General features: G+C 50.3%; 2 protein-coding genes across 2 annotated transcripts in view; both read right to left on the bottom strand.

Annotated features, from left to right (window-relative positions):
* The window catches only part of LOC147729777 (claudin-4-like), a 290,882-nt gene that overhangs the window by 25,834 nt on the left and 239,026 nt on the right, over positions 1 to 26,022 (bottom strand). The gene's annotated exons all lie outside the window — the stretch shown is intronic.
* Positions 19,941 to 23,235, bottom strand: LOC147729778 (claudin-4-like). Its single transcript, XM_086954658.1, has one exon. The coding sequence runs from the start codon at positions 23,170 to 23,172 to the stop codon at positions 22,540 to 22,542; it is 633 nt and encodes a 210-aa protein (XP_086810784.1). The 5' UTR covers positions 23,173 to 23,235; the 3' UTR covers positions 19,941 to 22,539.

Raw genomic sequence — 26,022 nt, 5'->3', positions numbered from 1 at the left:
GTTTATATCGGTCTCCTTGTTATTTAGCCCTTTGCCTGTTTAATTTCTGTGCCCCCCTGTGCAGTTTCCCCTGCAGTGCCCCCTGCGCCCACCCGCCCCGCTCCCCGCTTCCCGCCTCCGTTAGTGCAGACACGCCCCCTTTCCTTCTGTGCCCTCCCCGCTCCTGCCTCCCAGCTGCTCCTCCCTCCCTCGCACTTCGCCGTAAATGGCGACCGTGCGAAGCAGGTGAGTGTGACCTATTCTTAGGTGCCGCAGGGCCGCCAGCTGTAGCGTGTGCCTCCCGCCTGCCGCTGCCCTCAGCCTCGCTGAGCCTTCCTGACCATGCCCCCTGCCGTTGCTCGGTGTTGTCTCCAGCCTTTACTGTATTTGTTTGCTGTGTTTATATCGGTCTCCTTGTTATTTAGCCCTTTGCCTGTTTAATTTCTGTGTCTCCCTGTGCAGTTTCCCCTGCAGTGCCTCCTGCGCCCACCCGCCCTGCTGCCCGCTTCCCGCCGCCGTTAGTGCGGACACGCCCCCTTTCCTTCTGTGCCCTCCCCGCTCCCGCCTCCCAGCTGCTCCTCCCTCCCTCGCACTTCCCGATAAATGGCTATCGTGCGGACGCGCAGCGTTGACGCGCAGCGGGCGCGCCGATTGTGCGCCAAAGGCAAGCCCGTCTGCGCCCGGACCGCGCCCAGCGCCAGGACCCCTGGTCCCCACCGCCGATGCAAGACTTCACGACAGACCTACGACGCCGCCACTCTCAGCGCACTCAATGCTGGCCAAAACCCTGCCTGCTACCGAGCCACCCCGAGACGCACCAATGGACCCTTCGCCTGCAAAGCTTGCCGCTTCACCTGCTACCGGACATGCACCGCCCCCGCCGACTCCAACACTAACAGCAACCACCTGAAGTGCATCCTGCTGAACACCCACTCCGTCCACAGGCACGCCGTGGAACTCTGGGACCTGCTCGAAGAAACTGCACCGGACGTCGCCTTCCTCACCGAAACCTGGATGAACGCCTCCTCAGCGCCCAACATCGCCACAGCCATCCCGGACGGATACAAGATCACCCGAAAGGACCGCGTCAACCAGACGGGAGGAGGCATCGCCGTCGTACACAAGAACACCATCCGCATCTCGACTAACTCCGACAATACCTTCTCCGCCGCCGAGCACCTGCACTTCCAGATACACACCGACCCCAAGACCACCCTCCGAGGTACCCTCATCTACAGACCACCGGGACCACGCACGTAATTCAGTGAAGACATCACAGACTTCATCAGCCCGCACGCCCTTCCCTCCGCCGACTACATGACCTCCACTTCCACCTGGAGAACAACGACAGAAACACCACCGCCCTGCTGGACAAACTCGCCAACCTCGGACTCAAGCAGCTGGTGGACACCCCCACCCATTATGCCGGACACACGCTTGACCCCCTCTTCTCATCCAGCAAGCACGTCTCCTTCAGCCACGCCACCGGACTCCACTGGACAGATCACAGCTGCGTCCACTTCAGCTTCAGTAGAACTACGACCCACCACCAACCGCAATGGGTCCCCCGCCGCAGCTGGAGCAAGATCACCGCCGAACAACTCACCGCCTGCTCAGCCAGAACACTCCCACCAGCACAACGGACCCCAACGTAGCAGCCAGCAACCTCACCAAGTGGCTGACCGCCTGCGCCGATGACCTCGCACCACTAAAGAACCCTCCCAGCAGACCCGGCAGCAAGAAAACCCCCTGGTTCACCGACGAGCTCAAGGAATCCAAGAAGAACTGCCGCACCCTCGAGAAAGCCTGGCGGCTCGACCACACCACAGACAACTGGACCGCCCTCAAGCACACCACCCGCAAACACCATCAACTGATCCGCGCCACCGAGAAGACTGCACTCAAAGAACGACTGGATAACAATGCCCACGACAGCAAGGAACTCTTCAGCATCGTCAAAGAGTTCTCCAACCCCAGCGCCGGAACCAACGACATCACTCCCACGCAAGACCTCTGCGACTCCCTCGCCTCGTTCTTCCACCGCAAGATCGCCGACATACACAACAGCTTCGACTCACAGACCACGCACCCTACCACTGAACCAACGCCCGCCACCACCACCCTCTGCAACTGGACCATGATCAGCACCGAAGACACCACCCACACGATGAACTCCATCCACTCAGGATCACCAACCGACCCATGCCCACACCACGTCTTCAACAAAGCCGCCGCCATCATCGCACCCCACCTCCGAGACACCATCAACTCCTCCTTCCACACCGCCACCTTCCCGTAGAGCTGGAAGCATGCCGAGCTGACCGCCCTCCTGAAGAAACCAACGGCGGACCCCACCAACCTCAAGAACTACCGTCCCATCTCGCTCCTTCCTTTTCCGGCCAAAGTCATCGAGAAGACCGTCAACAAACAGCTTGCTGCCTTCCTCGAGACGAACGGATCCCTCGACCACTCGCAGTCCGGATTTCGGGCCAACCACAGCACAGAGACCGCCCTGATCGCAGCCACCGACGACATCAGAACCCTGATCGACAACGGGGAAACAGCAGCCCTCATCCTCCTGGACCTCTCGGCAGCGTTCGACACGGTCTGCCACCGAACCCTAGTGAAGCGCCTCAGCAACATCGGAATCCGAGAGAAAGCGCTGGAATGGATCATCTCGTTCCTCACCGGAAGAACCCAGAGAGTCCGCCTCCCTCCGTTCAGATCCGACGCCACCAAAGTCATCTGCGGCGTACCACAAGGATCTTCTCTCAGCCCGACCCTCTTCAACGTCTACATGAGCCCCCTCGCAGCCATCGCACGCCAACACCACCTCAACATCATCTCCTACGCCGATGACACCCAGCTGATCCTCTCCCTCACCAACGATCCCACCACCGCCAGAGCCAACCTACACGAAGGGATGAAAGACGTCGCCGACTGGATGAGGAACAGCCGCCTGAAACTGAACTCAGACAAGACGGAAGTCCTCATCCTGGGATCATCACCCTTCGCCTGGGACGACTCCTGGTGGCCCCCGGCCCTGGGCACCGCCCCCAAACCAACGGACCACGCACGCAACCTGGGCTTCATCCTGGACTCCTCTTTCTTGATGACCAGACAAGTCAACGCCGTCTCCTCATCGTGCTTCAACACCCTGCGCATGCTCCGCAAGATCTTCAGATGGATCCCCACTGAAACCAGGAAGACCGTCACCCAAACACTCGTCACCAGCCGACTGGACTACGGGAACGCCCTCTACGCCGGAACCACAGCCAAACTCCAGAGAAGACTACAACGCATCCAGAACGCCTCCACACGACTCATCCTGGACATCCCCCGACACAGCCAAATCACCGGACACCTGAGAGAACTGCACTGGCTCCCCGTCAGCAAGAGAATCACGTTCAGACTCCTCACCCACGCACACAAGGCTCTACGCGACCTGGGCCCCAAGTACCTCAACGACCGCATGACCTTCTACACGCCCACGCGTCAGCTACGATCAACCAGCCACGCACTCGCCACCGTACCACGCATCCGCAGAGCCACCGCCAGAGGAAGATCCTTCTCCTACCTGGCAGCCAAGACTTGGAACTCCCTCCCCATTCACCTTCGTCGTACCCAAGACCATCTCTCCTTCAGGAAGCAACTCAAGACCTGGCTGTTTGAGCAGTGACACACCCCTCTCCCCCAGCGCCTTGAGACCCTCCCGGGTGAGTAGCGCGCTCTATAAATGCCGTGATTGATTGATTGATTGATTGATTGATTGATTGATTGGTAGGTTTTTAGTAAGTGAGGTGGAGTATCAAGGGCATCCCATCTCTGGTGAAGGTGTGACACCAAAAATGAACCTAATGAGTGCCATTGTAAATTTTGAACCGCCGGGGAGGAGCCAAGCTCGCGAACGTGATGGCCGCACTGTAGCTCGGCTCCGCCAACCTTCCTGCCTACACGCATATCCTGATCTTCACCCTGCCCCGAGGCGACACACTCGGCAAGAAATGGAAAGGTGAAACAATGCTCGCACTCACCGTCTGTCCCGGGGGCTCCTGTGTGCTGCGGATCTGGAGTTCTGCCCTTGCTTCGTCCGGGGCCTCCGCGGCGTGCAGACCGGGGACTTGCCTGTGACAGTCGGCCGGAGTGAGGGTGTCGGCGGCGGCCCCAGGTGGAGGAGGGGGGTCGGCTGAAGCGGCCGTTGTGCAGTTGTGCCTGTGGCGACTGACCGGGCCCGGTCTGGCGGCCCTGTGGTACGGCGCGGCCCTCCGCGGATGGGGGTAGACCGTGCAGGAGGTATGCCCCCCCCCTTTGTTGCCCTGTCCGGCCATCTTGAAGCCCTTCGCCCGGATTCGGCGGGCGGCGCCTGTGGGACGGTGGCGCTGGCGGTCCCCATTTTTGGTGGCCCTCCTTTCTGCACCCTGGTTGCCATTTCTGGGGATCGAGGGGACTCCAGCGGTGGGCCTTGCTTGAGAGCCCACTCCAGAAGTTGACACGCGGAGAGTCACGGCTGAACTTGCAAGATGGCGACCGGCGCCCTGAGTCACAGACCTACACGGAGCGACGAACCTGGGTCGCTGAAGTGCACGAGGGCCGGGTCCTGTGAGCGTGCGCCCACGGTTGGTGATGTCCTTGGCACCCTACATTCTTTATGTGAGGCCATGGTCTTCGGTGCCGTTGTGCGAGATAATAGGTCTGCCGCCATATCTGTTGGGCCGTCTCTCATGGACGCGGCTCGACTTCGAGTGTGTGCTGCTTCGCCCCCCTCGGCTGCTGCGAGGAGTGATGCCGCCGTGCATCTACAAGACTGTACGCCTGCGGCCCCGAATCTCTAGGTAGCTTTGATTGTGGCGGGCGCGGGCGTGGGCCCCACGTCGAGGCCCGTTCATGCCCGAATGACTGGGGAGCGAGGTGGATGCTCGATTCGAACTGCTTTGGTGTGGTCCCGCTGTTACCTTGCGGGGGAGACCTCGCTTTCTTGGGCGGCGAGACTGCACCCATACTATTTGCTGCTCCTGATGTTGCTATTGGAAAGTCTAGACTGTCGCAGCCATTGTTTGCTTTGCCGTTTGATACTGGGGTCCTCTGGTTTACACCCTTGGCCTGATTTGTTCCGATCCTGTGTCCATTCCACCTCGAACTATTTGCTGCCCACTACTCTATTGCGCATGATAGCTATGATCAGGAGAGGACAAGGGTGAGCCGGACTGGACCCGGCGGACTACTGGTTAACGGATGGAGATGAGGAATGCCCGCAGCCGCGACAATATGGCCGATTCCTTAGAATGTTTCTGATACTTGAGGGTGTGTCGATCTCACTTTGATGTGGGTTTCATGTGTGTGAAGGCGGGGGTAGGAGACGAATGACTCGATTGCAGTTCTCCTCTCCCACTGGTTCTTTTTTGCACACCCTAACCCCGATAGCGGGTCTCTCAGCCTTGTGCGCTTTTATCGCGGGTGCGTGATGGGTCACGGTGAGAACTGTTTTGAACTGGGGCGTCTACAAGTTGATTCCTGTTAACCGCTGTTGTTACCCGTTTTTACCGATGCCCCTTTGTCTTGATGTTTGGAATGTGGCCCGCCATGGGAACTTAGACGACTAAAAGTTGCAACTGATCCTGCTATACTTCCTATTATATTATAAAATTAACCTTTAATCCTGCTTCCGGCGGTCATATTCAGCCCTTTAATATTGGATCGCTTGCTTGTACAACGCTGGGCGACTGCCGGGAAATCTCATTATTGTCTCATGTACTTTCATAATGTGTTGTGGCCGGCATGATTGGTTGTAGGCCCGTATATGTATGATTCCATCTGCACAATAAAGGTTTTTAAAAAAAATAATCATTCTGAACCGCCGAGTGACAAGGACAAGTTAAGTTCATTCATGGGCATGGTAGAATACTATGCTAAGTTTTAGAGAGAGTTTGCTAGCAAATCTGAACCTTTGAGAGAGTTTCTCAAGGAGGGAAGAAAATTTGAGTGTGGGAGTTCACAGCAAAGAGCCTTTGAGATGATAAAAGGGGAAATTTCGAATGTTGAGATTTTAGTACCATTTCCTTGCAATCTCAAGACAGTACTTTCTGTGGATGCCAGTGCTGTTGGATTAGGTGCTGTTCTTTCACAGCTCTGTGGCAAGGGGGAAAGTATTGTAGCCATTGCGTAACATTCCTTGACAGAAACAGAAAGGAACTACTCTTTCATTGAGTTGGAGGCATTGGCTGCAACTTGGGCCACCAGCCATTTTCGCACTTTTATTTGCGGTTCGAAGATTACCCTCAGAACTGATCATGAACCATTATTTAAAGTGTTAGCACCTAATGGCAGTAGAAACTGTACAGCACGCTCAGCCAGGTTAGCAGTGAAGTTAGAGGAGTGTGGTTTCACTGTGGAATACTTACCTGGTTGGAGGAATACAGTTGCAGACTGTTTGTCTAGGCTGCCCGACAAACTTGATGAGGAGGGTGACCTTGTCACAGAAGAAGTGGTAGCAAGTGTGGATGATGTTTTAGCAGACTTGCATAGTGCAGTGTATAAGGAGGAAAGGATGCAATCCTTGGAGAAGGATGAATAGATTAAAGCAGTTGCAAAAATGACTGCCTGGCAGTTCAGTCTGGACTGTTCCCATGGAGCACAGGGTCAAGAATGATTTGCAGATGGCTGGGTCCGAACTGGGGTTGCATAGTGGGCAAAAAAACAATGGATTTAACCCAGATCTTTTGAATGGGGGAGAATGTTTGCATTGTCAGCATTCCGTCCATCATTTGTTTGCTGTAACACTTTTCGCCATAAGTGGGATGGGTATGCCCAAACGAGGGTCACTTGGTCACTGTGCTACTGGATTCAAGCTAGCCTGGCTGAAGAAGGGTGAAGTACCCTGAAACCGGTCCCAGGATGCTTGTTTCCGGTCCAGGGATGACCTGGCCTGGCAGTTCGGTTTGGACTGTTCCCATGGAGCACAGGTTGAAGACTGATTTGCATATGGCTGGGTCCAAACAGGGGTGGCGTAGTGGGCAAAAGAACGATGGATTTGACCCAGATCTTTTGACTGGGGAAGAATGTTTGCATTGTCAGCATTCCGTCCATGATTTGTTTGCTGTTAAATATTTTTTCAAGATGAGATTTTAGTTTTTGGAAATAGTGTGGACACACACAACAACAGTGTTGAGAAAAATTACTTGAGGCCAGTCTTAATTTGCGGCAAGAGAAGTGTAGGTTTTTGGTAAGTGAGGTGGAGTATCAAGGGTATCTCACCTCTGGTGAAGGTGTGACGCCAAAAATGAACCTAATGAGTGTCATTGTAAATTCTGAACGGCCGAGTGACTATGATAAGTTACGTTCATTCATGGGCATGGTAGAATGGATGTATGTCATGACAACGCGTGGTATTACCACGCGTGCCATTACAACGCGGGGATTACAACGAAAGTCGTTACAACGACTTTCGCTGGAGGGCGCTGGATAGTGGAATAGTTTAATTTTCTATTCCAACTCCAGCCCACGTTGACAGCAGGGAAGGTGTTGGATAGAAAATTAAACTATTCCCTATCCAACAGCGCCCTCCAGCGAAAGTCGTTGTAACGACTTTCGTTGTAATCCCCGCGTTGTAATGGCAGTGCGGGGTAATCCCCGCGCTGTCATGGCTGTTCTCCGGTAGAATGCTATGCTAAGTTTTAGAGAGATTTTGCTAGCAAATCTGAACCTTTGAGAGAGTTGCTCAAGGAGGTAAGAAAATTTGAGTGTGGGAGTTCACAGCAAAGAGCCTTTGAGATGATAAAAGGGGACATTTCGATTGCTGAGATTTTAGTACCATTTCACTGCAACTTCAAGACAGTACTTACTGTGGATGCCAGTGCTGTTGGATTAGGTGCTGTTATTTCACAGCTCCTTAGCAAGCGGGAAAGGATTGTAGCGTTTGCGTAACGTTCCTTGACAGAAACAGAAAGGAACTATTCTGTCATTGAGTTGGAGGCTTTGGCTGCAGCTTAGGCCACTAGCCATTTTCACATTTTTATTTGCGGTTCGAAGATTAGCCTCAGAACTGATCATAAACCATTACTTAAAGTGTTAGCGCCTAATGGCATTAGAATCTTTTCAGGACGCTTAGCCAGGTTAGCAGTGAAGTTACAGGAGTGTGGTTTCACTGTGGAATACCTACCTGGTTCGAAGAACGAAGTTGCTGACTGTTGGTCTAGGCAGCCCGACAAACTTAATGAGGAGGGTGACCTTGTCACAGAAGAAGTGATAGCAAGTATGGAAGATGTTTTAGCAGACTTGCATAGTGCAGTGTCTAAGGAGGAATGGATGCAATCCTTGGATAAGGATGAAGAGCTTAAAGCAACGCAATCAGACCATATTCTAAAGTTGTGGAGAAACTTTCTGTAAACAGGGACCATCTTATTGTCAGGAGTGAAAAGTTTGTACCTCCAGTGACAGTAAGGAGCAAATTGGTACGTTTAGCACATGAAAGCCACATGGGACAAACGTTGATGCTAAAAATGTTGAAAGAGAATTTCTGGTGGCCTAATATGTATGTGGATGTTGAATGGTGGATTGAGAAGTGTGTAGAGTGCAAGAATTCTGAGAAGAGGTTGAAAGTTAGAATGGGTGCCCAAGACACTCATACGCACATGTCTGATGCAGATTTGGTGTGGGAAAAAGTTAGTTTGGACCTCATTGGGCAGTTCATGTTCTTGCCGGAGAATTAACGGTTTGCAGCAGTAGTGGTGGGCCCAAAGTCAAGGTGGTTCGAGGTGGTGTTTGTGAGGAGTGTTAAGTACCAAGTCTACAATTGCGCTATTGGAAGCTATTTTTCGTAGGGAAAGAGTGCCGGTAAAACTAGTCACTTTGGGTCAGATGAGAACTTTCTTGGCACGTGTAGGAGTGCCACATATATGTACATCCTTATATAACCCGTAGGGAAATTGTCATGTAAAATGATTAACAGATTGGTGAAGGGAACCAGGGAACTGGCTGGTAAGGCAGGACTCAGTGTGCAAGATGGGATAAGAGACATGTTGTGGGCATAACACACGACACCCAATGTAGCAACAGGAAAATCTCCCTTTGAGTTGAAGAGGGGCAGGAAACCTAGTACCAAGTTGTTTCCCTCCTGATTGTGTAAAGGGAGTGACATGTCTACAGAGAAAGCAGATACCAGATACAAGGAAGGCGTGATAAATGTGAGGGACTGGGTCAAAGTTAAGCCAGGTGGTGTGAGGCCTGGATTGTCTAAGTTTCGGGGTCCCTACAAGGTGAAGGTCGTGGGTCGCAATTAGTTGAGATTGGACAATGAGCAAACCTGGAATATGAGAAGGGTTGCTTTATTTCACAGGGGTGGAAGAGTGAATTTGGTATGCCAAGCTGGTGTGGAATCAGGCTCGAGTTTGATAGGGTTGATGATGACGGGACCCCGACCACTTTAGCAGGTGGCAGTGAGAATATTGAGGAGATGGTTGACCGTGTCACTTTGGCAAAAGGTATTGCAGAGGCTTCAGAAGAGCAAGGTGGGGCTCATAGGATGGGGAGGAGGAGTTCCAGACCTCCCAGATGGCTTGAGGATTTTGTGTGTGGGTGAGGACATTGCATTTGTGGTAATGGTACCTCATGTGGGGGGTCCTTTTGTTTCGGTGATCTCCTGTGTCGTAGGGCATAGGGGGGGTGCATCACCCCCATTGTGTTATATTGAAGAAAGGAGGATGTGCTATATTGTGTGTTAGTCTGTAGTCTTTCCTCACTGTATCTTGTCTGTCGTGGAATGTAGGGTCTGTGACATAGGTTGGTTCAAGGGCGGTTGGGAGTTGGGACTGTTGGTATCTGGCTGTACAGATGCAGGTTTCTTATGCTCTAATAAACTTGCTAGAGGTGATAGACAGGCAAAGTCTAACATTTAAACGTTACCTTTCCTAAACCTCTATGAACAATGTGCCTGCTGAATTGGATTTTTAATAAACATAACAAAATAATGTTTGGATTATTTATTTATTTATTTTATGATTTATAGAGCGCCTGGTGACCCGTAGGCATCCCCGCACTGTAGAGTTGTGAGATCCAGGAGAAGGAGGACCGGGTGAACTATTTGGGGAACAGGAAGGTTTTTAGTTTTTAGTTTAGATTAAGCCGGTTGATTGTCCCAAACCAAAATTAGCTGAGTTATTTCTTTATTCTGAACTTTAGTTTTTCTCATATGGCAGCTACAGCCCTTTACAGTGAACATAGTTTTTGGAACTACTCGTTGTGGTTATATGCCAATTCAAAATGCTGATATGTACCACTTTTAAATACTTCGGACCATATCTTGTGGGACACAATGCCTATAAAAAGGTGATTTCTTTGGTATTTAAAAGTAGGGTTCTTTCTTTTCAAACACAGTTATTTGGATAAATTTGCATGTAGGTTTGGAAGCTGCAATGGTCAGGCTGCAACGGTGGGCCTGAAGCCACGTTTTCTTTGTCAGTCTCAAAAAACAAACCCTACCCTTGACTACGTGCAACAACTCTAATTGGTCCTCACAGTGGTGGCAAATAGTTATTTTCCGGGTTCCTAGAAAAGAAAACTTGAAGCGCTAGTCACATGCCTCATGGGCGTCGGGGTTACAAGTACCAGATCCTACCACGATTTGTGGAGAATCAATGGAGGCTGTTACGTCTATCTTACAGACCGCCACGGCGCCCCGTGTACACCTTAGCGAGTGTATACCGCCCGGGCTACTATCACTGGTCCTGATGAAAACCTTATAATCACAATACAGGTTGAAACATATAGACCTATTTTTTTATTTCACAATCTTAACCTGTGACACCACTGGCCAACCTAATCTGGCATAGTGTCCAACTAATAATTTTTAATATTGCCCAGTTACTCCAGAATAAAAACTTTTTTGCAGTGATCATTAAACTGGACAATTTTTAATCGTCATTTTTTTACCTACACAAAAAAAATTCAAAACCCGCTCCACTTTAGTCAGGTGTTGCAGCACACCCGGATGGCCCCAGCGTGCTCAGCTCAAAAAACCAACCAGACCAGTCAGCAAAATATTGGTGCGACAGAGCAACAAGAGGCTCTTTATTCCCACCAATGTAATGGCATTCAGTATGCTGAATTTGAAAATATGAAGCACTGAGTGGGCCTTGCTATGATTCAGGTGATCTTTCAAGTCATTGATGCATCCTGTGCCTTGTTCTACTTTATAACCCTCTGAGCTATTTTATGATTCCAACAGGACTAGCAGATTACACAAAGATCTCTGTTCAAGTGCTTTAACCACCTGATCTATTTTTTCAGTGTTATAACCGGAGACTTGATGGATACAATCAGGCCTTTGAGAAGGTGCCAGAACCTCCAAGACATCATTCCAGAATGCATGGCTATTGAGATATCCAGGGCTTTAAGTGGGCCGGGTCTCACCAGAGCTGAGCACGGGCAGTTTTTTAAAGGGGGCCTCAAAACAGGCCTCTATCGGGCTCTGTTTTGTGCCCTGGCACAGGCGGTCAATTTTTTTTCCAGACTGCAGTGACTGCAGGCACATCGATGTGCGCGTGCTCACACTGCTCACTTCTAACTAGAGAAGTTATGGCATGACTCATGCCAGGTGAGCATAGCAGGGGAAGGGGATCCTTTAAAGAGTCATTTTCTCTCTGGATTTCCCTTCTCTTTTTGAAACTCGGGAGCAGCAACATCGTTGTGGTGTCACCAGGGCTTTAAGTCAAAGCTGCTTTTTTAATATTCTATACAAGCCATAGTTGCTGCTTATTTATCTTATGCAACTAACAACCATTGACTAAGCCAATAGTCCTGACTTCTTGTAGGTATGATGTTACTTGTTATATCATATATCTGGCTGCAATGACAGAAACAGAATAATACCAGTCGGGTGGCACACTATGCTAAGCACAGATTTTTAGCTTAATTGTTTTTAAGCCACGCCCTTAATTACATTGGCCACGCCCCTTTGAGAGTCCCCATCCCACACCCCCCTCAGTTTTTTCATCTCGCTTAAAGCCCTGGAGATAGTACAATGTGCAACGGTATGTATTATTTTTTACCCCAGTGCAGTCAGAAGGGCCTGGTTTAGAATTTTGTTGTGGCCAAATTACCCTTTTATTATTTTATTGATACAGGGTCGTAGCTATCAACGGTGCAGCAGGTGCAGTAGCACTGGGGCCCATCGGTCTTAGAAGTCCACTTACTCTCACTATTGCTGTATTTTACTATTGCTGTCGAAGGGCATTTTATGTCTGGATTTAGCCATGTATAAATGAAATATGCTTACTAAGAGGAACGTTCAGCATGCCGTCTCCATCTATTGGTCTGTACAACTGTCATTCTCATTTTGCTTCCATCCACCAAGGTGTGCAACATGTGAAATAGGCCAGCAGCTATTGGCTGCTTTCTCTGTGAGTAATGCCATTCTGCCCAGTCATCCATAGAGAAAATAGTCCCTTTCAGTGCCAGGGAGTTTTAGGGTCATTGCGGGTTTAAAAGAAAAGTGTTTTGATTTATTTGATGTATTTTAAAGTTTTCAAGGGGCCAAGAGCCCCTGAGACACTGCTTATTAGCCCTCGCTGCTGTTTACACTGTGTCGTATCCTGTCCTTACAGCTTTGAGGCGCTATGTTTTGAAATTGGATTTTAACCCATTCTAAAATTACGTGTACTAGCAGGGGCAACCATCTTTGAAAGGACTTTCAAACCCATTCAAAAAGGCCACCATGCATGCACAGTCATGCACATAAGGGAAGCCATAATTTAATGTTTTTGTAAATCGTTATTACAAAAACATTCAAAGACGTCAACCAACGTAAAACTGTATTACAAAAATATTCAAAGACAATCAGATGTGGACACATAGACTATGTTATTGTTTTTGAATTAAAGCTTTGCAAAAAGATATCTTTTTAAAAGTTTGCAAAGTCTACCAGACTCACTGGCTTTGCCAATGCTTATATTTGCATTTGGGTCCATGGCACCCTTAACTCGCACTGGATTGATAAAAGAAGTAGCACTAAGGGGCATACTACTAAGAGCCTCGTTAAAATTATCGTCGTTTTAGCGGCAGGAAACTGCCGCTAAAACAGCGATAATGGGCTTGCTAATATGCGTTATAGAATTCCAATGGAAGCCCAGGTTAGATGTGCAGGACATCTAACCTGGGCTTCTATTGGAATTCTATAACGCATATTAGCAAGCCCATTATCGCCGTTTTGTCGGCAGTTTCCGGACGTTAAAACGGCGATAATTTTAACGAGGTTCTTGCTTCAGTTCGGTAAAAGCTTTGTATATAATGTCACTAAACTGCAAGAATGGGATGTCTTTCACTATGGAAAAAGGGTGTGTAACGCTATTGGGACTGGCAGGCGGCTCATAAATCAGGAATTGTAATGCTAAGTGTACCACACTATCATGTTCCCGAAAATCAACAAGAATCAAGTGACGTCACAGGCGAGCACTGGCAGCTCGCGCTTGATATGCTTCTCAAGGAAATGTTCTGTGTTTTTCCACTCGCTGAAGCAGCTTTCACGTGGAATCGGACTCCGGGTGGAGTTTACATTTAACTCCACGTAGTTGACCTTGTCTCTGCACTGCACAGTCACGGAAGGCACGTGATAATCCTGCCATACCTGTTTGTGGGCAGTTTCTACCGAGAAGTGGGCATCCATGGGCGAGAAGCGGGGCATGGATTTCATTTCACTAAAATGCAGGGGGTGGCAGCAATGCTTTAAATGGGCCGGTACTGTCTAGTACCGAGTACCGCCACTTTTTTATTTTGAGAGGTAGAGTATTTGCACTTCTCAAGAGAGACGTTATACTTTTCATGGAAGAGTACCGTACTTTTTAAAAAGAAGCAGGTACTGTGGTACAGAGTGCCTGCACTTCTATTTTTCCATTTCATGCACAGGGTGGCAGGAGTGACACCTCGGTTATTTGGCCCCCGATTACCTCAAAGTGTTGATTATATACCTTCTTTACTATGGTCTGCATACAGCACTTCTGTTTTTTCTAAGCGCTGTAATTAATTATACGAGTACCCCATTTATGGCATTTATCGACCTCAGAAGAATGTAAAGCTGGTTCTGATGTGCCGAGAATCAGGGGCGGAGGAGCGTCGCCCCACTGCCTTGCAGCTGTAAAAAAAGGAAAAAATAAAATGGTAACGTATTGTTATTATCATTTTATTTTGGCCTCCTGCTGCGGCAGCTTTGCGTGAGGTGCAGGGCTGCAGAGAAGGCGAAGAGTGGTAGAACCCTCCTGTGTGAGCAGTGACTGTTTGGTGGGCCCTCAAATCAGTTATGCACACTTTCCCTGTTCTCCATTCGGGCTGCATAACAGCATGCATGGAGAACATGCCCAGGCCCCCAGTCCCTGAGCGCCAAACGACGGCCTACAGACCACCTGCAACGCTAAATTGGAGCCTTGTGATTGGTCAGGGGAGCATGGGTGTTTACCAATCACAACGATTGGTCAGGGGAGCCTGGCTGTTTCCTGGAGTCGGAGACACGGAACCTGGCGTCAAGCTAAGTGTCTTTTTTATTTAAAAATCTGCCCCACGTCCCCCCACGCCCTCTGTCTCCCCTAACTTGCCCACCCCGCCACCCGCGAGCAGTGCCAGCCGCCACTGCAGAGAATTAAACATGTGACTTCCAGAAGACTGCTGTCAAGAAGTGAGAGCTCAGGTGCACTAAACCAGCCAGAAGTAGGTCCCCTGGTTCGCCTCACTTGCCTCCTGTTTTCTGTTGAGTGCCTTGGAAAGGCCAGGTAGTGAGAGAGACAGTAAAGCACCAGCTGGCAGTAGCAAAAACTCTCTGGGTCAGTAGCACAGACAGTGTGCCAGGGACCATATTGCGAGAAAGAAAGTTGCCTACATTGCCTGCAGCTTACAGTATAAAATACAGCAATAATCAGGCTTCAATTGGCCTCTCGGGGCTGTGGGCCATGGTGCCACTGCACCTGCTTCACAAACGGAAGCTACGCCCCTTCTCTGGCTACGCCTACCCCTGCTTGACATAGCTGACCGCGGTAACTGGGAGGTGGCAAGATGTTCCTACCACTAGCGGAGAATATAGTCAGTGTGAACGCGGTGTCTGGCCGTTTTTTTTATTGTTATTCAGACGTTTTCGCGGTTGTTTAGGCACAGTGGAACATTTCGAACTCACTCCCTAGACGAATGTAGCAAATGCACGTAGGAGCCCATGAAAATATGCATTGAGTCTGTGAAAAGACTACCACATACGCCATACTGCCACCTGGTGCAGCAACCTGCTGTCTTCTCGGCCTGGTACTTGGCATGGAGTTTCTTAAGGACTCCAGAGTCATACTATGGACCATGGTCTCACTCACATACTGTTGTAATGACCACATTGTAATGGAGTCTCACACCTGGGAACGCGCCACATGTGTACACTTAAACGTTCCCTTTCCAAACAGTCAATGTAAAGTGTGTCCAGCGCAGTGTGCAGCACAAGCAAGCAATGCAAGTGTCTCGCACACAGACTGAACATGTACAACACAGCCAGTAGCAGTACAAGCTCACCACTAACACCCAGACCAGATGGAGCCTGCAACTGGACCATCAGAGGAGATTAAGGGAGGGGAACTCAGACAAGATGGAGCCTGAAAATTGACCATCCAACAGGATTAAAGGAGGGGCACTCACATAAGATGGGGCCTGCAACTGGACAATCAATTAGATGAAGGGAGGGGCGCTCAGACAAGATGGAGCCTGAAACTGGACCATAGAGGAGATGAAGGGAGGGGAACCTTGACAAGATGGAGCCTGAAAATTGACCATCCAACAGAATTAAAGGAGGGTCACTCAGACAAGATGGGGCCTGCAAATGGACCATCAGAGAAGAGGAAGGGAGGGGCACTCAGACAAGATGGAGCCTGCAACTGGACCATGAGAGGAGATGAAGGGAGGGGCACTCAGACAAGTTGGAACATGAAACTGGACCATCAGAGGAGATGAAGTGAGGGGCACCCAGACAAGATGGAGCCTGAAACTGGACCATCAGAGGAGATGAAGGGGGGGCACCCAGACAAGATGGAGCCTGAAGCTGGGCTATCAGAAGAGATGAAGGGAGGGGGACCTTGACAAGATGGAGCCTGAAAATTGACCATCCAACAGGATTAAAGGCAGGTCACTCAGGCAAGATGGGGCCTGAAACTGGACCATCAGAGGAGATGATCGGGGGGGGGGGGGGCACTCAGACAAGATGGAGCCTGAAACTGGACCATCAGATGAGATGAAGGGAGGGGAACTCAGACAAGATGGAGCCTGAAACTGGACCATCAGAGGAGATGAGGGAGGGGCACTTAGACAAGATGGAGCCTGAAACTGGACCATCAGAGGAGATGATCGGGGGGGGGGCACTCAGACAAGATGGAGCCTGAAACTGGACCATCAGAGAAGATGAAGGGAGGGGAACTCAGACCAGATGGAGCCTGAAAATTGACCATCCAACAGGATTAAAGGAGGGGCACTCAGACAAAATGGGGCCCGCAACTGGACCATCAGAGGAGATGAAGGGAGGGGCGCTCAGACAAGATGGAGCCTGACACTGGACCATCAGAGGAGATGAAGGGAAGGGAACCTTGACAAGATAGAGCGTGAAAATTGACCATCCAACAGGATTAAAGGAGGGTCACTCAGACAAGATGGGGCCTGCAAATGGACAATCAGAGAAGATGAAGGGAGGGGCACTCAGACAAGATGGGGTCTGCAACTGGACCATCAGAGGAGATGATCGGGGGGGGCACTCAGACAAGATGGAGCCTGAAACTGGACCATCAGATGAGATGAAGGGAGGGGAACTCAGACAAGATGGAGCCTGAAACTGGACCATCAGAGGAGATGAGGGAGGGGCACTTAGACAAGATGGAGCCTGAAACTGGACCATCAGAGGAGATGATCGGGGGGGGGGGGGCACTCAGACAAGATGGAGCCTGAAACTGGACCATCAGATGAGATGAAGGGAGGGGAACTCAGACAAGATGGAGCCTGAAACTGGACCATCAGAGGAGATGAGGGAGGGGCACTTAGACAAGATGGAGCCTGAAACTGGACCATCAGAGGAGATGATCGGGGGGGGGGGGGGCACTCAGACAAGATGGAGCCTGAAACTGGACCATCAGAGGAGATGAAGGGAGGGGAACTCAGACCAGATGGAGCCTGAAAATTGACCATCCAACAGGATTAAAGGAGGGGCCCTCAGACAAAATGGGGCCCGCAACTGGACCATCAGAGGAGATGAAGGGAGGGGCGCTCAGACAAGATGGAGCCTGACACTGGACCATCAGAGGAGATGAAGGGAAGGGAACCTTGACAAGATAGAGCGTGAAAATTGACCATCCAACAGGATTAAAGGAGGGTCACTCAGACAAGATGGGGCCTGCAAATGGACCATCAGAGAAGATGAAGGGAGGGGCACTCAGACAAGATGGAGCCTGAAACTGGACCATCCAACGAGGATTAAAGGAGGGTCACTCAGACAAGATGGGGTCTGCAACTGGACCATCAGAGGAGATGAAGGGAGGGGCCCTCAGACAAGATGGGCCTGCAAGTGGACTGCCAGAAGAGATGCAGTGGCACTCAGACAGTATGTGCCCTGGCAATTGTATGCACAGATGAGATGAAGGGAGAGGCACGGGGGATTAAAGGAGGGCGCTCAGACAGGATGTGGCCTGGAAGTGGATGCTCATAAGATGGGGGAGTACTCAGACAGTGTGAGGCCTGCAAGTGGACACTCAGAGGGGATTAAAGGAGGGGCACTCAGACATGACGGGGCCTACAAGGGGTTTAAAGGAGGGGCTCACAGAAAAGATGGGGCCTGCAAGGGGTTTAAAGGAGGGGCACACAGAAAAGACGAGGCCTACAAGGGGTTTAAAGGAGGGGCACACAGAAAAGATGGGGCCTGCAAGTGACTACTCAGAGGAGATGAGGAGGAGGGGCGCTCAGACAGTATGGGTCTTCTGATGGACACTAAGAGATAAGGGGACACAGATCAGAAGGGTTTGCAAGTAAGGGCACAGAAGGGGTGGGGCTTTCAGAGGTCTGCAGCACAGGAACACTCAGGCCTTCATTCTTTTCGGACTAAAAATACCAATTTAGAAATAAACTGGTGTTTGTGCCCAGATAAGATGTATAATATATGCGGGTATGCCTCGCTTTTCTCCCACACAACCTTTTGGCTAGTAAAATCCTGGCAGTATTGTGTTCTCACGTTCTGTGTTTGGAAAATTGAAATGGTGCAAAACATGCAATATCACTTCACTAACGTCCCTTCTGAGATGCAAAACTCATGATGTGAAAGGTATAGTATAGAAAGTTATAGTGCACCCGGTAAATAACAAATCCACCAGAGTTGGTCACTTAGGTGAAATGTGAGATAAAAGAAACTCAGAAGAGATGGGGGGGGGCTTATTTACAAGCCCATCGCGCCAGTGTTGCGTCGTTTTTCTTGGCGCACTGGCGGTGCAGTCTACCTACCCATATTTACAAGGCTACGTAAAGCCACCCTGCATGGCTTTTCATGGCCTTGTAAATATGCCCCCCTTTCACGCATTACTCTATGTGAAAGGAGTGTTCCATGTGTGTTGCTGTAGCTGTTCCCACGCAGCCTCCATGAAACCTAAAGCATTCCCAGATTTACAAGGTTCATAAACCTGTGAATGTGTCAGATTCCTAGGCCTCCCCAGAGGTGTAAGGGAAGCACAACAAGGAGAAATACCGTAATTTCTTGTTTTTCTATGTATGCTGCATTGTGCGACCTCACGATTGTTTTTGTACAGGATGGTGTGCCTTCCTGCACAAAAACAATCAACCCAACAATGCCGACACACTTGCACCATGGCGCAAGGGTATCTACGTTGGTGCATGGCAGCCCATTGTGCGCCAGCGCAGAGGAAAAGACAGGCATGTGCTGTATCTTATAGTTGCAGTGCATTCCTGCCCTTTTCTTTTGATGCACAGCAGCACGCAGGAAAGTTTGCTGTGCTGCCTTGCGTCAAAATATTGTAAATGAGGACCTGGATGTGCAAATAAGAGGGGCACGGAAAAGAGATTGGTTGTTTTGGGCACGCCACTAAGAAATTAACCCTGCAAGGACATACTGGGGAGGGGTAATTGGACGCCATGGGATGTGGCTTGCACTGGAAAACTTATTCTGAGCGACCCATTAATTTTGAATCAGGAGCAAAGGGAAAAAGAGGGGAATATGCATCTACAAACTGCAATATCGCTGGTTATTACTCATCCAAAAACAAAAAATCACAAGAAGAAGGGAATAACGCTTCTGGTAAATTCTGCACATTGTGGTAATGGTAACACGAGGAAATGCTAGAGGAATGATGATGTTGGAATGATGGCAGAAGGGCCCAAGTAATGGAAACCCAGGAGATTGATGAAAAATACTGTGCCAGATCACAAGCCCTTTGGTAATGGAAACCCAGGAGAAAGCTGAGGGGAAAATACTGCGCCAGATCACGAGCGCTCTGGTAATGTTTTACAGGCAGAGGTTCAAGGAGTGGATGTTCCTGACAGGGCCTCATTCCAGCCTCGACCATTAACCAGACAATTCACCTGCTGTCCTGTCTGCCGATCGATGACCAGGTACTCTGTCCCTGTTAGGATGTCAGGACCTACACTTTGCCCCTCCTTTTAAGTGTCTAAGCAGACCAAGGCAATAACATTTCATGCTCCCTATGATCCCAAAATCACATTAAACTTCATCCTGCCTGCTTGTCACACAATCATGGCGCGTCTTATACCCGTTTGACGCCATTTTTTCGGGCACCACATTGTGGGTGCCCACTTAGCCACTCTATTTCCCCAAAGCCATGCCCTCCTCAGCACCCCTCTTTCTCCTTCTCACATTCTAGCAGCACATTGGGCGAGGCCTCATTACAAGAGGTCTCCCCCCCCCCCTCACCCCCGTGACTGGAAGTTTGAAATGACCAAGGAGGCAAATCATCAGTGACAAGCAATATTTTATTGTACAAAATAACATCATGTTGCGAACGGTAGCACAAAAATGATTATAAAAAGTAGGTTACTGGAGCACTGAATACACTGTAGGGCCTAGCGTTCCCCTATCTCCTAGAGGAATTTCAGACACCCCTTTCCTGCGCCCCTTGAAGAGACTGCACACAGCCTGACCATCTTATCTGCCCCTGATCAACTATGTGAACTAAACAGGCGTGTGCCTGCCTGTCAGACCTTGGAGGCCATGTGTGCTTTAGAAACCCCGCACCCTACTTCGAGGCACTGAAGGACTCGCTGCGTGGCCATAGGGCCTATCATAAGTCTGTGCAGTACCACGTTCTCCGCTTAACTATTGTACAGTGCCCGGTGATAGAGAACACAGGTGCTGCATATACTTGGCTTGTCCCCAGGGATCTTCCTACACCCCACTGTCTGAAGGACAAGGAACCGTCCCATACACATTTGTAGTGCTTCGATCTTTAGAGTGAAGCGTCGAACCCCTCATGGTTTCCATTCATGGTGCACTCTGGGTATGTCAATCCCGTTTTCCTATCAATCTGCAGGTTTCATAATTTAATTCGGGTGAAAATCTGAAACCCAGAACTGGAATCTCTTGTCGCACACAGGGGAATAAACGGCCTTTGTCTCTCTCTGGCCTCGGGCCGAGCCTCTGTTCCCTCCCAGTCACGGCTCAGCTTGGCCTGCAAGCGGTTTCGACTGACGAGAACCTGTTTGGAAAACCAGAAAGTCGAGTGCGGCCGAGTTTCTGGCTTTCTGTGGAAGGTGGTGTTGGTGCGCCCGCATGCTGAACACTAGGGGCGCTGTTTGCTATCTAACTCATGCCCAACCCAGCCCATCTTGTCTGCGCCCTGCTGGCCTTTCACATTACAAACATTTTTCGGGGGGTGAGGGGAAGCACATTATGGAACCAGGTATTTGGCCACCGAAAAAGAGGACGGACAAGGGAACCCCATGGTGAAGATGATGTACAATACTAGTACTGCTACTACTACATTGTTGATCTAACATTAAATGTACACTTTATACAAAGGTCAAATGACGGGTTGGAGAGGGCATCAATAGGAACAGTGAGAGATCAACCAAAACAATGAGCGAAAGCCGGGAAGGGGGGTGAAGCATGGGGCACCTGAGATACCGGAACAGGGAAGAAAGAAGGTGTGGCGAAAGGGAGGAGAGCTTCTTGCCTTGGCAGGGGGGCACAGGTGTAAAGCGAGATGGCGGACAACATGGCATGTGCTACAGAAGGGCGGGCGAAGAAGAGAAACAAAGAAAGGACAAGAGGCTTCTTAGGCAGTCTCTGACCTTCAAATCCTGCTCTTCCCGAAACTAACCCCTCACCCGCATTCATCAATAACTCTTCGCCTTCTCTCGGCCACAACCCCCCCCCCCCTCCCCCCAGCCTCTCCTCCCTGTAGCGACCTACACACCCCTCCATTCTTCCTCTCCGTCACGTTCTCTTGTCTTGCTCTGGATCTAATTATTTCCGCTCTACCAGTCCTTCCTTCGACCCTCCATCTCACTAGCCTCGCACCAGGGTGGACTCCCCTCCACATCACAACTTGTCCCTAATACTTAACATTGGACTTACTGCAAACAACGCGCAGCCACAGGTGATGTGCATTGACAAACAGACGTGTTATAAATCACAGAGCGAGAGCTTCAGAAATCACAAAAAGAGCCCCCTAACACCCCTCACCGCGGCTGTCCACACACAGAAAATGGCAGTCTCTTGACGTGGAGATTGATGGCGTCAGAGTACGTGATTGGTTGCGTGAGGTCGGACAGTGTCCGTTGGCACGCCGTTGGCGTCAGGGTGACAACTGGTGATTATTCGCGGCAGGGAACGGGTTGTCATGGTGACGGATTGCAGCAGCGGTGAAGGGTCTCGGAAGTTAGGGGAGGGGAAGGGTCTCAGCAGTTCCGGGAGGGGAAGGGTCTCAGCAGTTCCGGGAGTGTCCTACTTGCGGTTGCACCCAGGCCCCCGGATGATCTGCGGGGTGGGTCCGCTTCTTCTCTGCTGGTTCCCGGTAGGGCGGAGGCGCGGTTCTTTCTCCTCTCTGAGTCAGGCAGCTGGCACACCCAGCCCTCCATCCCCAGGCTCTCCTCCCTGCCTGCACCTGCCCAACACTTTCCCTCCTCCCCTTCTGCACCTGTTCGCTGCTCCCGTTGACGCCTGCTGCAGACAGCTTTGGATTTTCTGATCACAGTCCCGAACTTTCTCCCCAATTTCCCTCCAGACAGAAGTCCCCCAAGGAGCCCAACCTCTTGGCTCGCGGCCCTCTTATAGGGCTGGCAGCTTCTCGCCGGGGCCTGACGGTGTTGAAGTCTGGTGCGATCCGAAAGCAGTTATAGAAGTATCCCAGACAGTTCTAATCAAGTGAAGTGAGAGGGTCCAGGAGTCTCACCTGGCACAAAGGTCTTTGCAAAATGTCTTCTCTTAACGAAGTGAAGTTGTAATGTTGTTCACTCCCATGGTATTGCTGGCTCCCCTAGGATTCTGTGTCCTTCGATACCTGTCTTGATTTCACAGGACCAGGCAGAATGTCCACATCAAGATGGTGGCCTTTAGACATAGTTGCTGGCCGCTCCTTGGGAACGGGCCATGGTGTACTTGGCGGAGTAAGCTTTGGGGTCTCTTGGGGGGCAGTTGCAGCAGAGTAAGCCTCCTCCAAGAAGCAGAAGAGCTGCTGAGGCCCATCCAATGTAGAGCGAAGCCCCCAACTCCCTCTTCTGTGCCTCCACCACCAGTGGGTTGTAGAAGTCCCGGATGATGTTGTTGGCTGACCACGACACAGGGACGAGCATCAGGATACCTGCCAGCAGGAAAACCACCCCTGAGACGATCATGACCTTCGCCTTGGTGCTTTCGCCTTCCACACAGTTGGTGCATTTGCCGCCCATAATGGACATGAGGACGCCCAGGATTCCTACCACGATGGAGATGACCACCAGGGCTCGGGCCGCCTGTAGGTCTTGAGGTAGGGCCAGCAGGGAGTCGTAGATCTTGCACTGCATTTGCCCTGTGCTCTGCACCACGCAGTTCATCCACAGCCCTTCCCACATGATCTGGGCAGTGACAATGCTGTTGCCGATGAAGGCCGTCACTCGCCACATGGGAAGCGCGCAGACAACAATGGCGCCTACCCAGCCGATCACAGCCAGGGCGATGCCCAGAATCTGCAGTCCCATGGAAGCCATCGTGTTTTTCTGCAGTTGGGAGCGGTGAATCCGGGCACCTTGCTTGCAGGTTGAAATCGCTGACAGAAATGTTGGCAAGGAGGTGTTCCAAGCCAGTTATAAGGCTCTATATGGGGAGGAGCCTCCTGGGGTGTAGCTGTGTGCCTCCTCCACCCCCCAACGACAGAAACCCGGCCTGGAGAACAACCAGTTTGCCCACATTCCTGCTAGGTCTTTGTTTTTAGCACAACAGCAGGTTGTTTCACTCATCCACCCAGCTTCAGCGACCCGAAAGCTCTTCAGGCATCTGAATTCCTCCAGGACCTTTCCTTTGTGCGTAAACACACGCTTTTCTGTCTCCAAAATGCCACCAGTGGCTTCTCTGTAAATGTATTTTAAGAGAAGGCTCACATTTAGCTGCACACAAAAGTGCTGGGCCAACCTACAAAGGTCATTTACATGTGTGCTTAAAATGTTTAAATCGGACTTTGCATGTATGTATATATCCGTATCTTTCTATGTATAAATAAATATATACACATATACAAAGTCTAAAGAGTGTGCTTTTCTGTGCCGCCTCCTGGGACATTCAACAGTTGAGATGATGGCCAAAGGGGAGAGGTGGTAACACAAACACAGCACTATCTGGCCCCCCTACCTAGACTCCATTGCCCCCACCTACCCGGCTCTAAACTGTTAGGCATTTGGTGAGGGTGACTAGAGAGCCCATTCTCAAGTTGTATTGTCAACTGCTCATTAAATATCTCCATCCTCCTTCAACTTTCTTCGCACTTTTGTAAAGATTTTTGCTACAAAAGCCTAAAGGAAGAAGCAGAGATAGTATGAAATAAACTAACACAGGGCACCCCCATCTCGACCCAGCCAGCAGGGGCATTTCAAAAGGAAGTTCAAGATGCACAGCGGGAGAGTTGTTCACCCGGAAGTAGGGGACACAGCAGAGAGGTCAAAATCCGTCACTAGCAATCTAGGAAGCAGTCAGGGTGACAACAAAGAAAAAAGACCTTATGGGGCGCAGGAAGTGGTCGGGCACTGACACTGGGAGACACCGTGAAACTCTGCTCCAGTCTACAGGCGGTTGTAGGTGGCTGGATAAAGGAGACGTGTACACCCACATAGTGTACAACTCTATCCCATGTGTCTCTAAGCGCAGTGTTTCCCTAACTGTGGGTCGTGACCCACTGCTGGGTGGCGAGCTGATTTTTGGTGGATCGAGTTAGAGCAATACATAAGGATGCCTTTATATTCTTTATTTAACTTGTCACACTGGTGATTCAATGGCAGAGGTCAAATGTCAGGCTGCTTTATTCTTTTAACATGGGGATTAGTGTTTACTTCCCCCCCTAACTGCACTTTAAGAGGGTTTTTTTGAAGTGAGTAATGTGACAATGTAGGATGTCGTTTTTTTCAATACACAACAACATGTAAATACCTGTAAATGAACTGTATGCATCCAGCAGTTAGGAAAGAGAAAACAAAATACTTTTTTTCATTGTTCTGCAGTGTGCCGGATCAGGGCCGGACTGGGAACCACAACCGGCTCTGGCAAAGTGCTCGCCGCCCCCCCTCCCCACTCGGGGGGGGTTGGAGGTGCTGCTGAGCTCTTTGCCGGGGCCGGTTTTTGTCCGATTTTGGCACAGGGCCGATTTTGCAGCTAAATCGTCCCTGTACCAAAATCGGCCCCCAGGGGCCAAAAACCGGCCCTCACCAGGGGATTGCCTGGTGCCTGCTATGGCCAGTCCGGGCCTGTGCCGGATACAGATTTTAAAAGATCAAAACAAATCAAGACACTTTCTTGTGATGCACACATGATAAATGTTCACAGAAACCCGATTTCCCCAATTATCATTGGTGTGCAACATAGTTTTATCCGTAATTCTCTATGTCTGTGCAAATTTAGTGGCCACTTCAACAGAAAATGTCCAGTCTCTAAATTACGATGTGCCACCACACAATGCTTTAGTCACATTCAGAAATCAGCTCTCTGCTTATAAATTAAAGGTAAGTTGGTCGTGAACGGTTATTGTTCTAAAAAGTGGATAGCGGTTCTAAAAAATTTGAGAACTACTGCTCTAGGGTGTTTGCACAAGGACGTAGTAGGTACTGGAGAGTTCTAGAGTGTACTGAAACTGTCAACCTGTAGAGGGGTGGGTGCATTGAAGATGAGTACAGAACGGATTGGTGCATAACATGTGTACGGTATATATAAAATCTTCCCCAGTCTACAAACGGCATTTTCGGTCGCCACAGCAGATATATATTGGCTAAAGGACCCCATGCTGTACATTGCAAGTATATTGCAAGTCACTGAGGTGTTCTTCTTTGCTCATATAGCGGAACAAGATGGCGGAAGATGGCTCTGTATATAATCAATCAATCAATCAAAGCATTTGTATAGCGCACTACTCACCCGGAGGGTCTCAAGGCGCTAGGGGAGGGTGGTTCCGCTACTGCTCGAACAGCCAGGTCTTGAGCTGCTTCCTGAAGGCGAGGTGGTCCTGGGTCAGGCGGAGGTGGGTCGGGAGGGAGTTTCAAGTCTTGGCGGCGAGGTAGGAGAAGGACCTTCCCCCTGTGGTGGCTCTTCGGATGCGGGGGACGGCGGCGAGGGCTTGGCTGGTCGATCGAAGCTGGCGTTTGGGAGCGTAGAAGTTGAGGCGGCTGTTGAGGTATCCTGGGCCTTGGTTGTGCAGGGCTTTGTGTGCGTGGGTATACCAAAGTATAGTATAGTGTGTAAAGAGTCCTGGATCTCCAAAGCCTTACAGAGGTAAAATTAGATAATACCTTACTCTCTATTTGTGGTAGTGTGGGTGACCAGTAAGGCTTTATCATAGGGTAGTATTAAGCATTTTCTGT

The sequence above is a fragment of the Lissotriton vulgaris genome, chromosome 2_1, assembly GCF_964263255.1.
Source record: "Lissotriton vulgaris chromosome 2_1, aLisVul1.2, whole genome shotgun sequence".
Classification (NCBI taxonomy): domain Eukaryota; kingdom Metazoa; phylum Chordata; class Amphibia; order Caudata; family Salamandridae; genus Lissotriton; species Lissotriton vulgaris.
The sequence above is the reverse complement of the archived record's forward strand: the minus strand, read 5'-3'. Positions and strand labels throughout refer to the sequence as shown.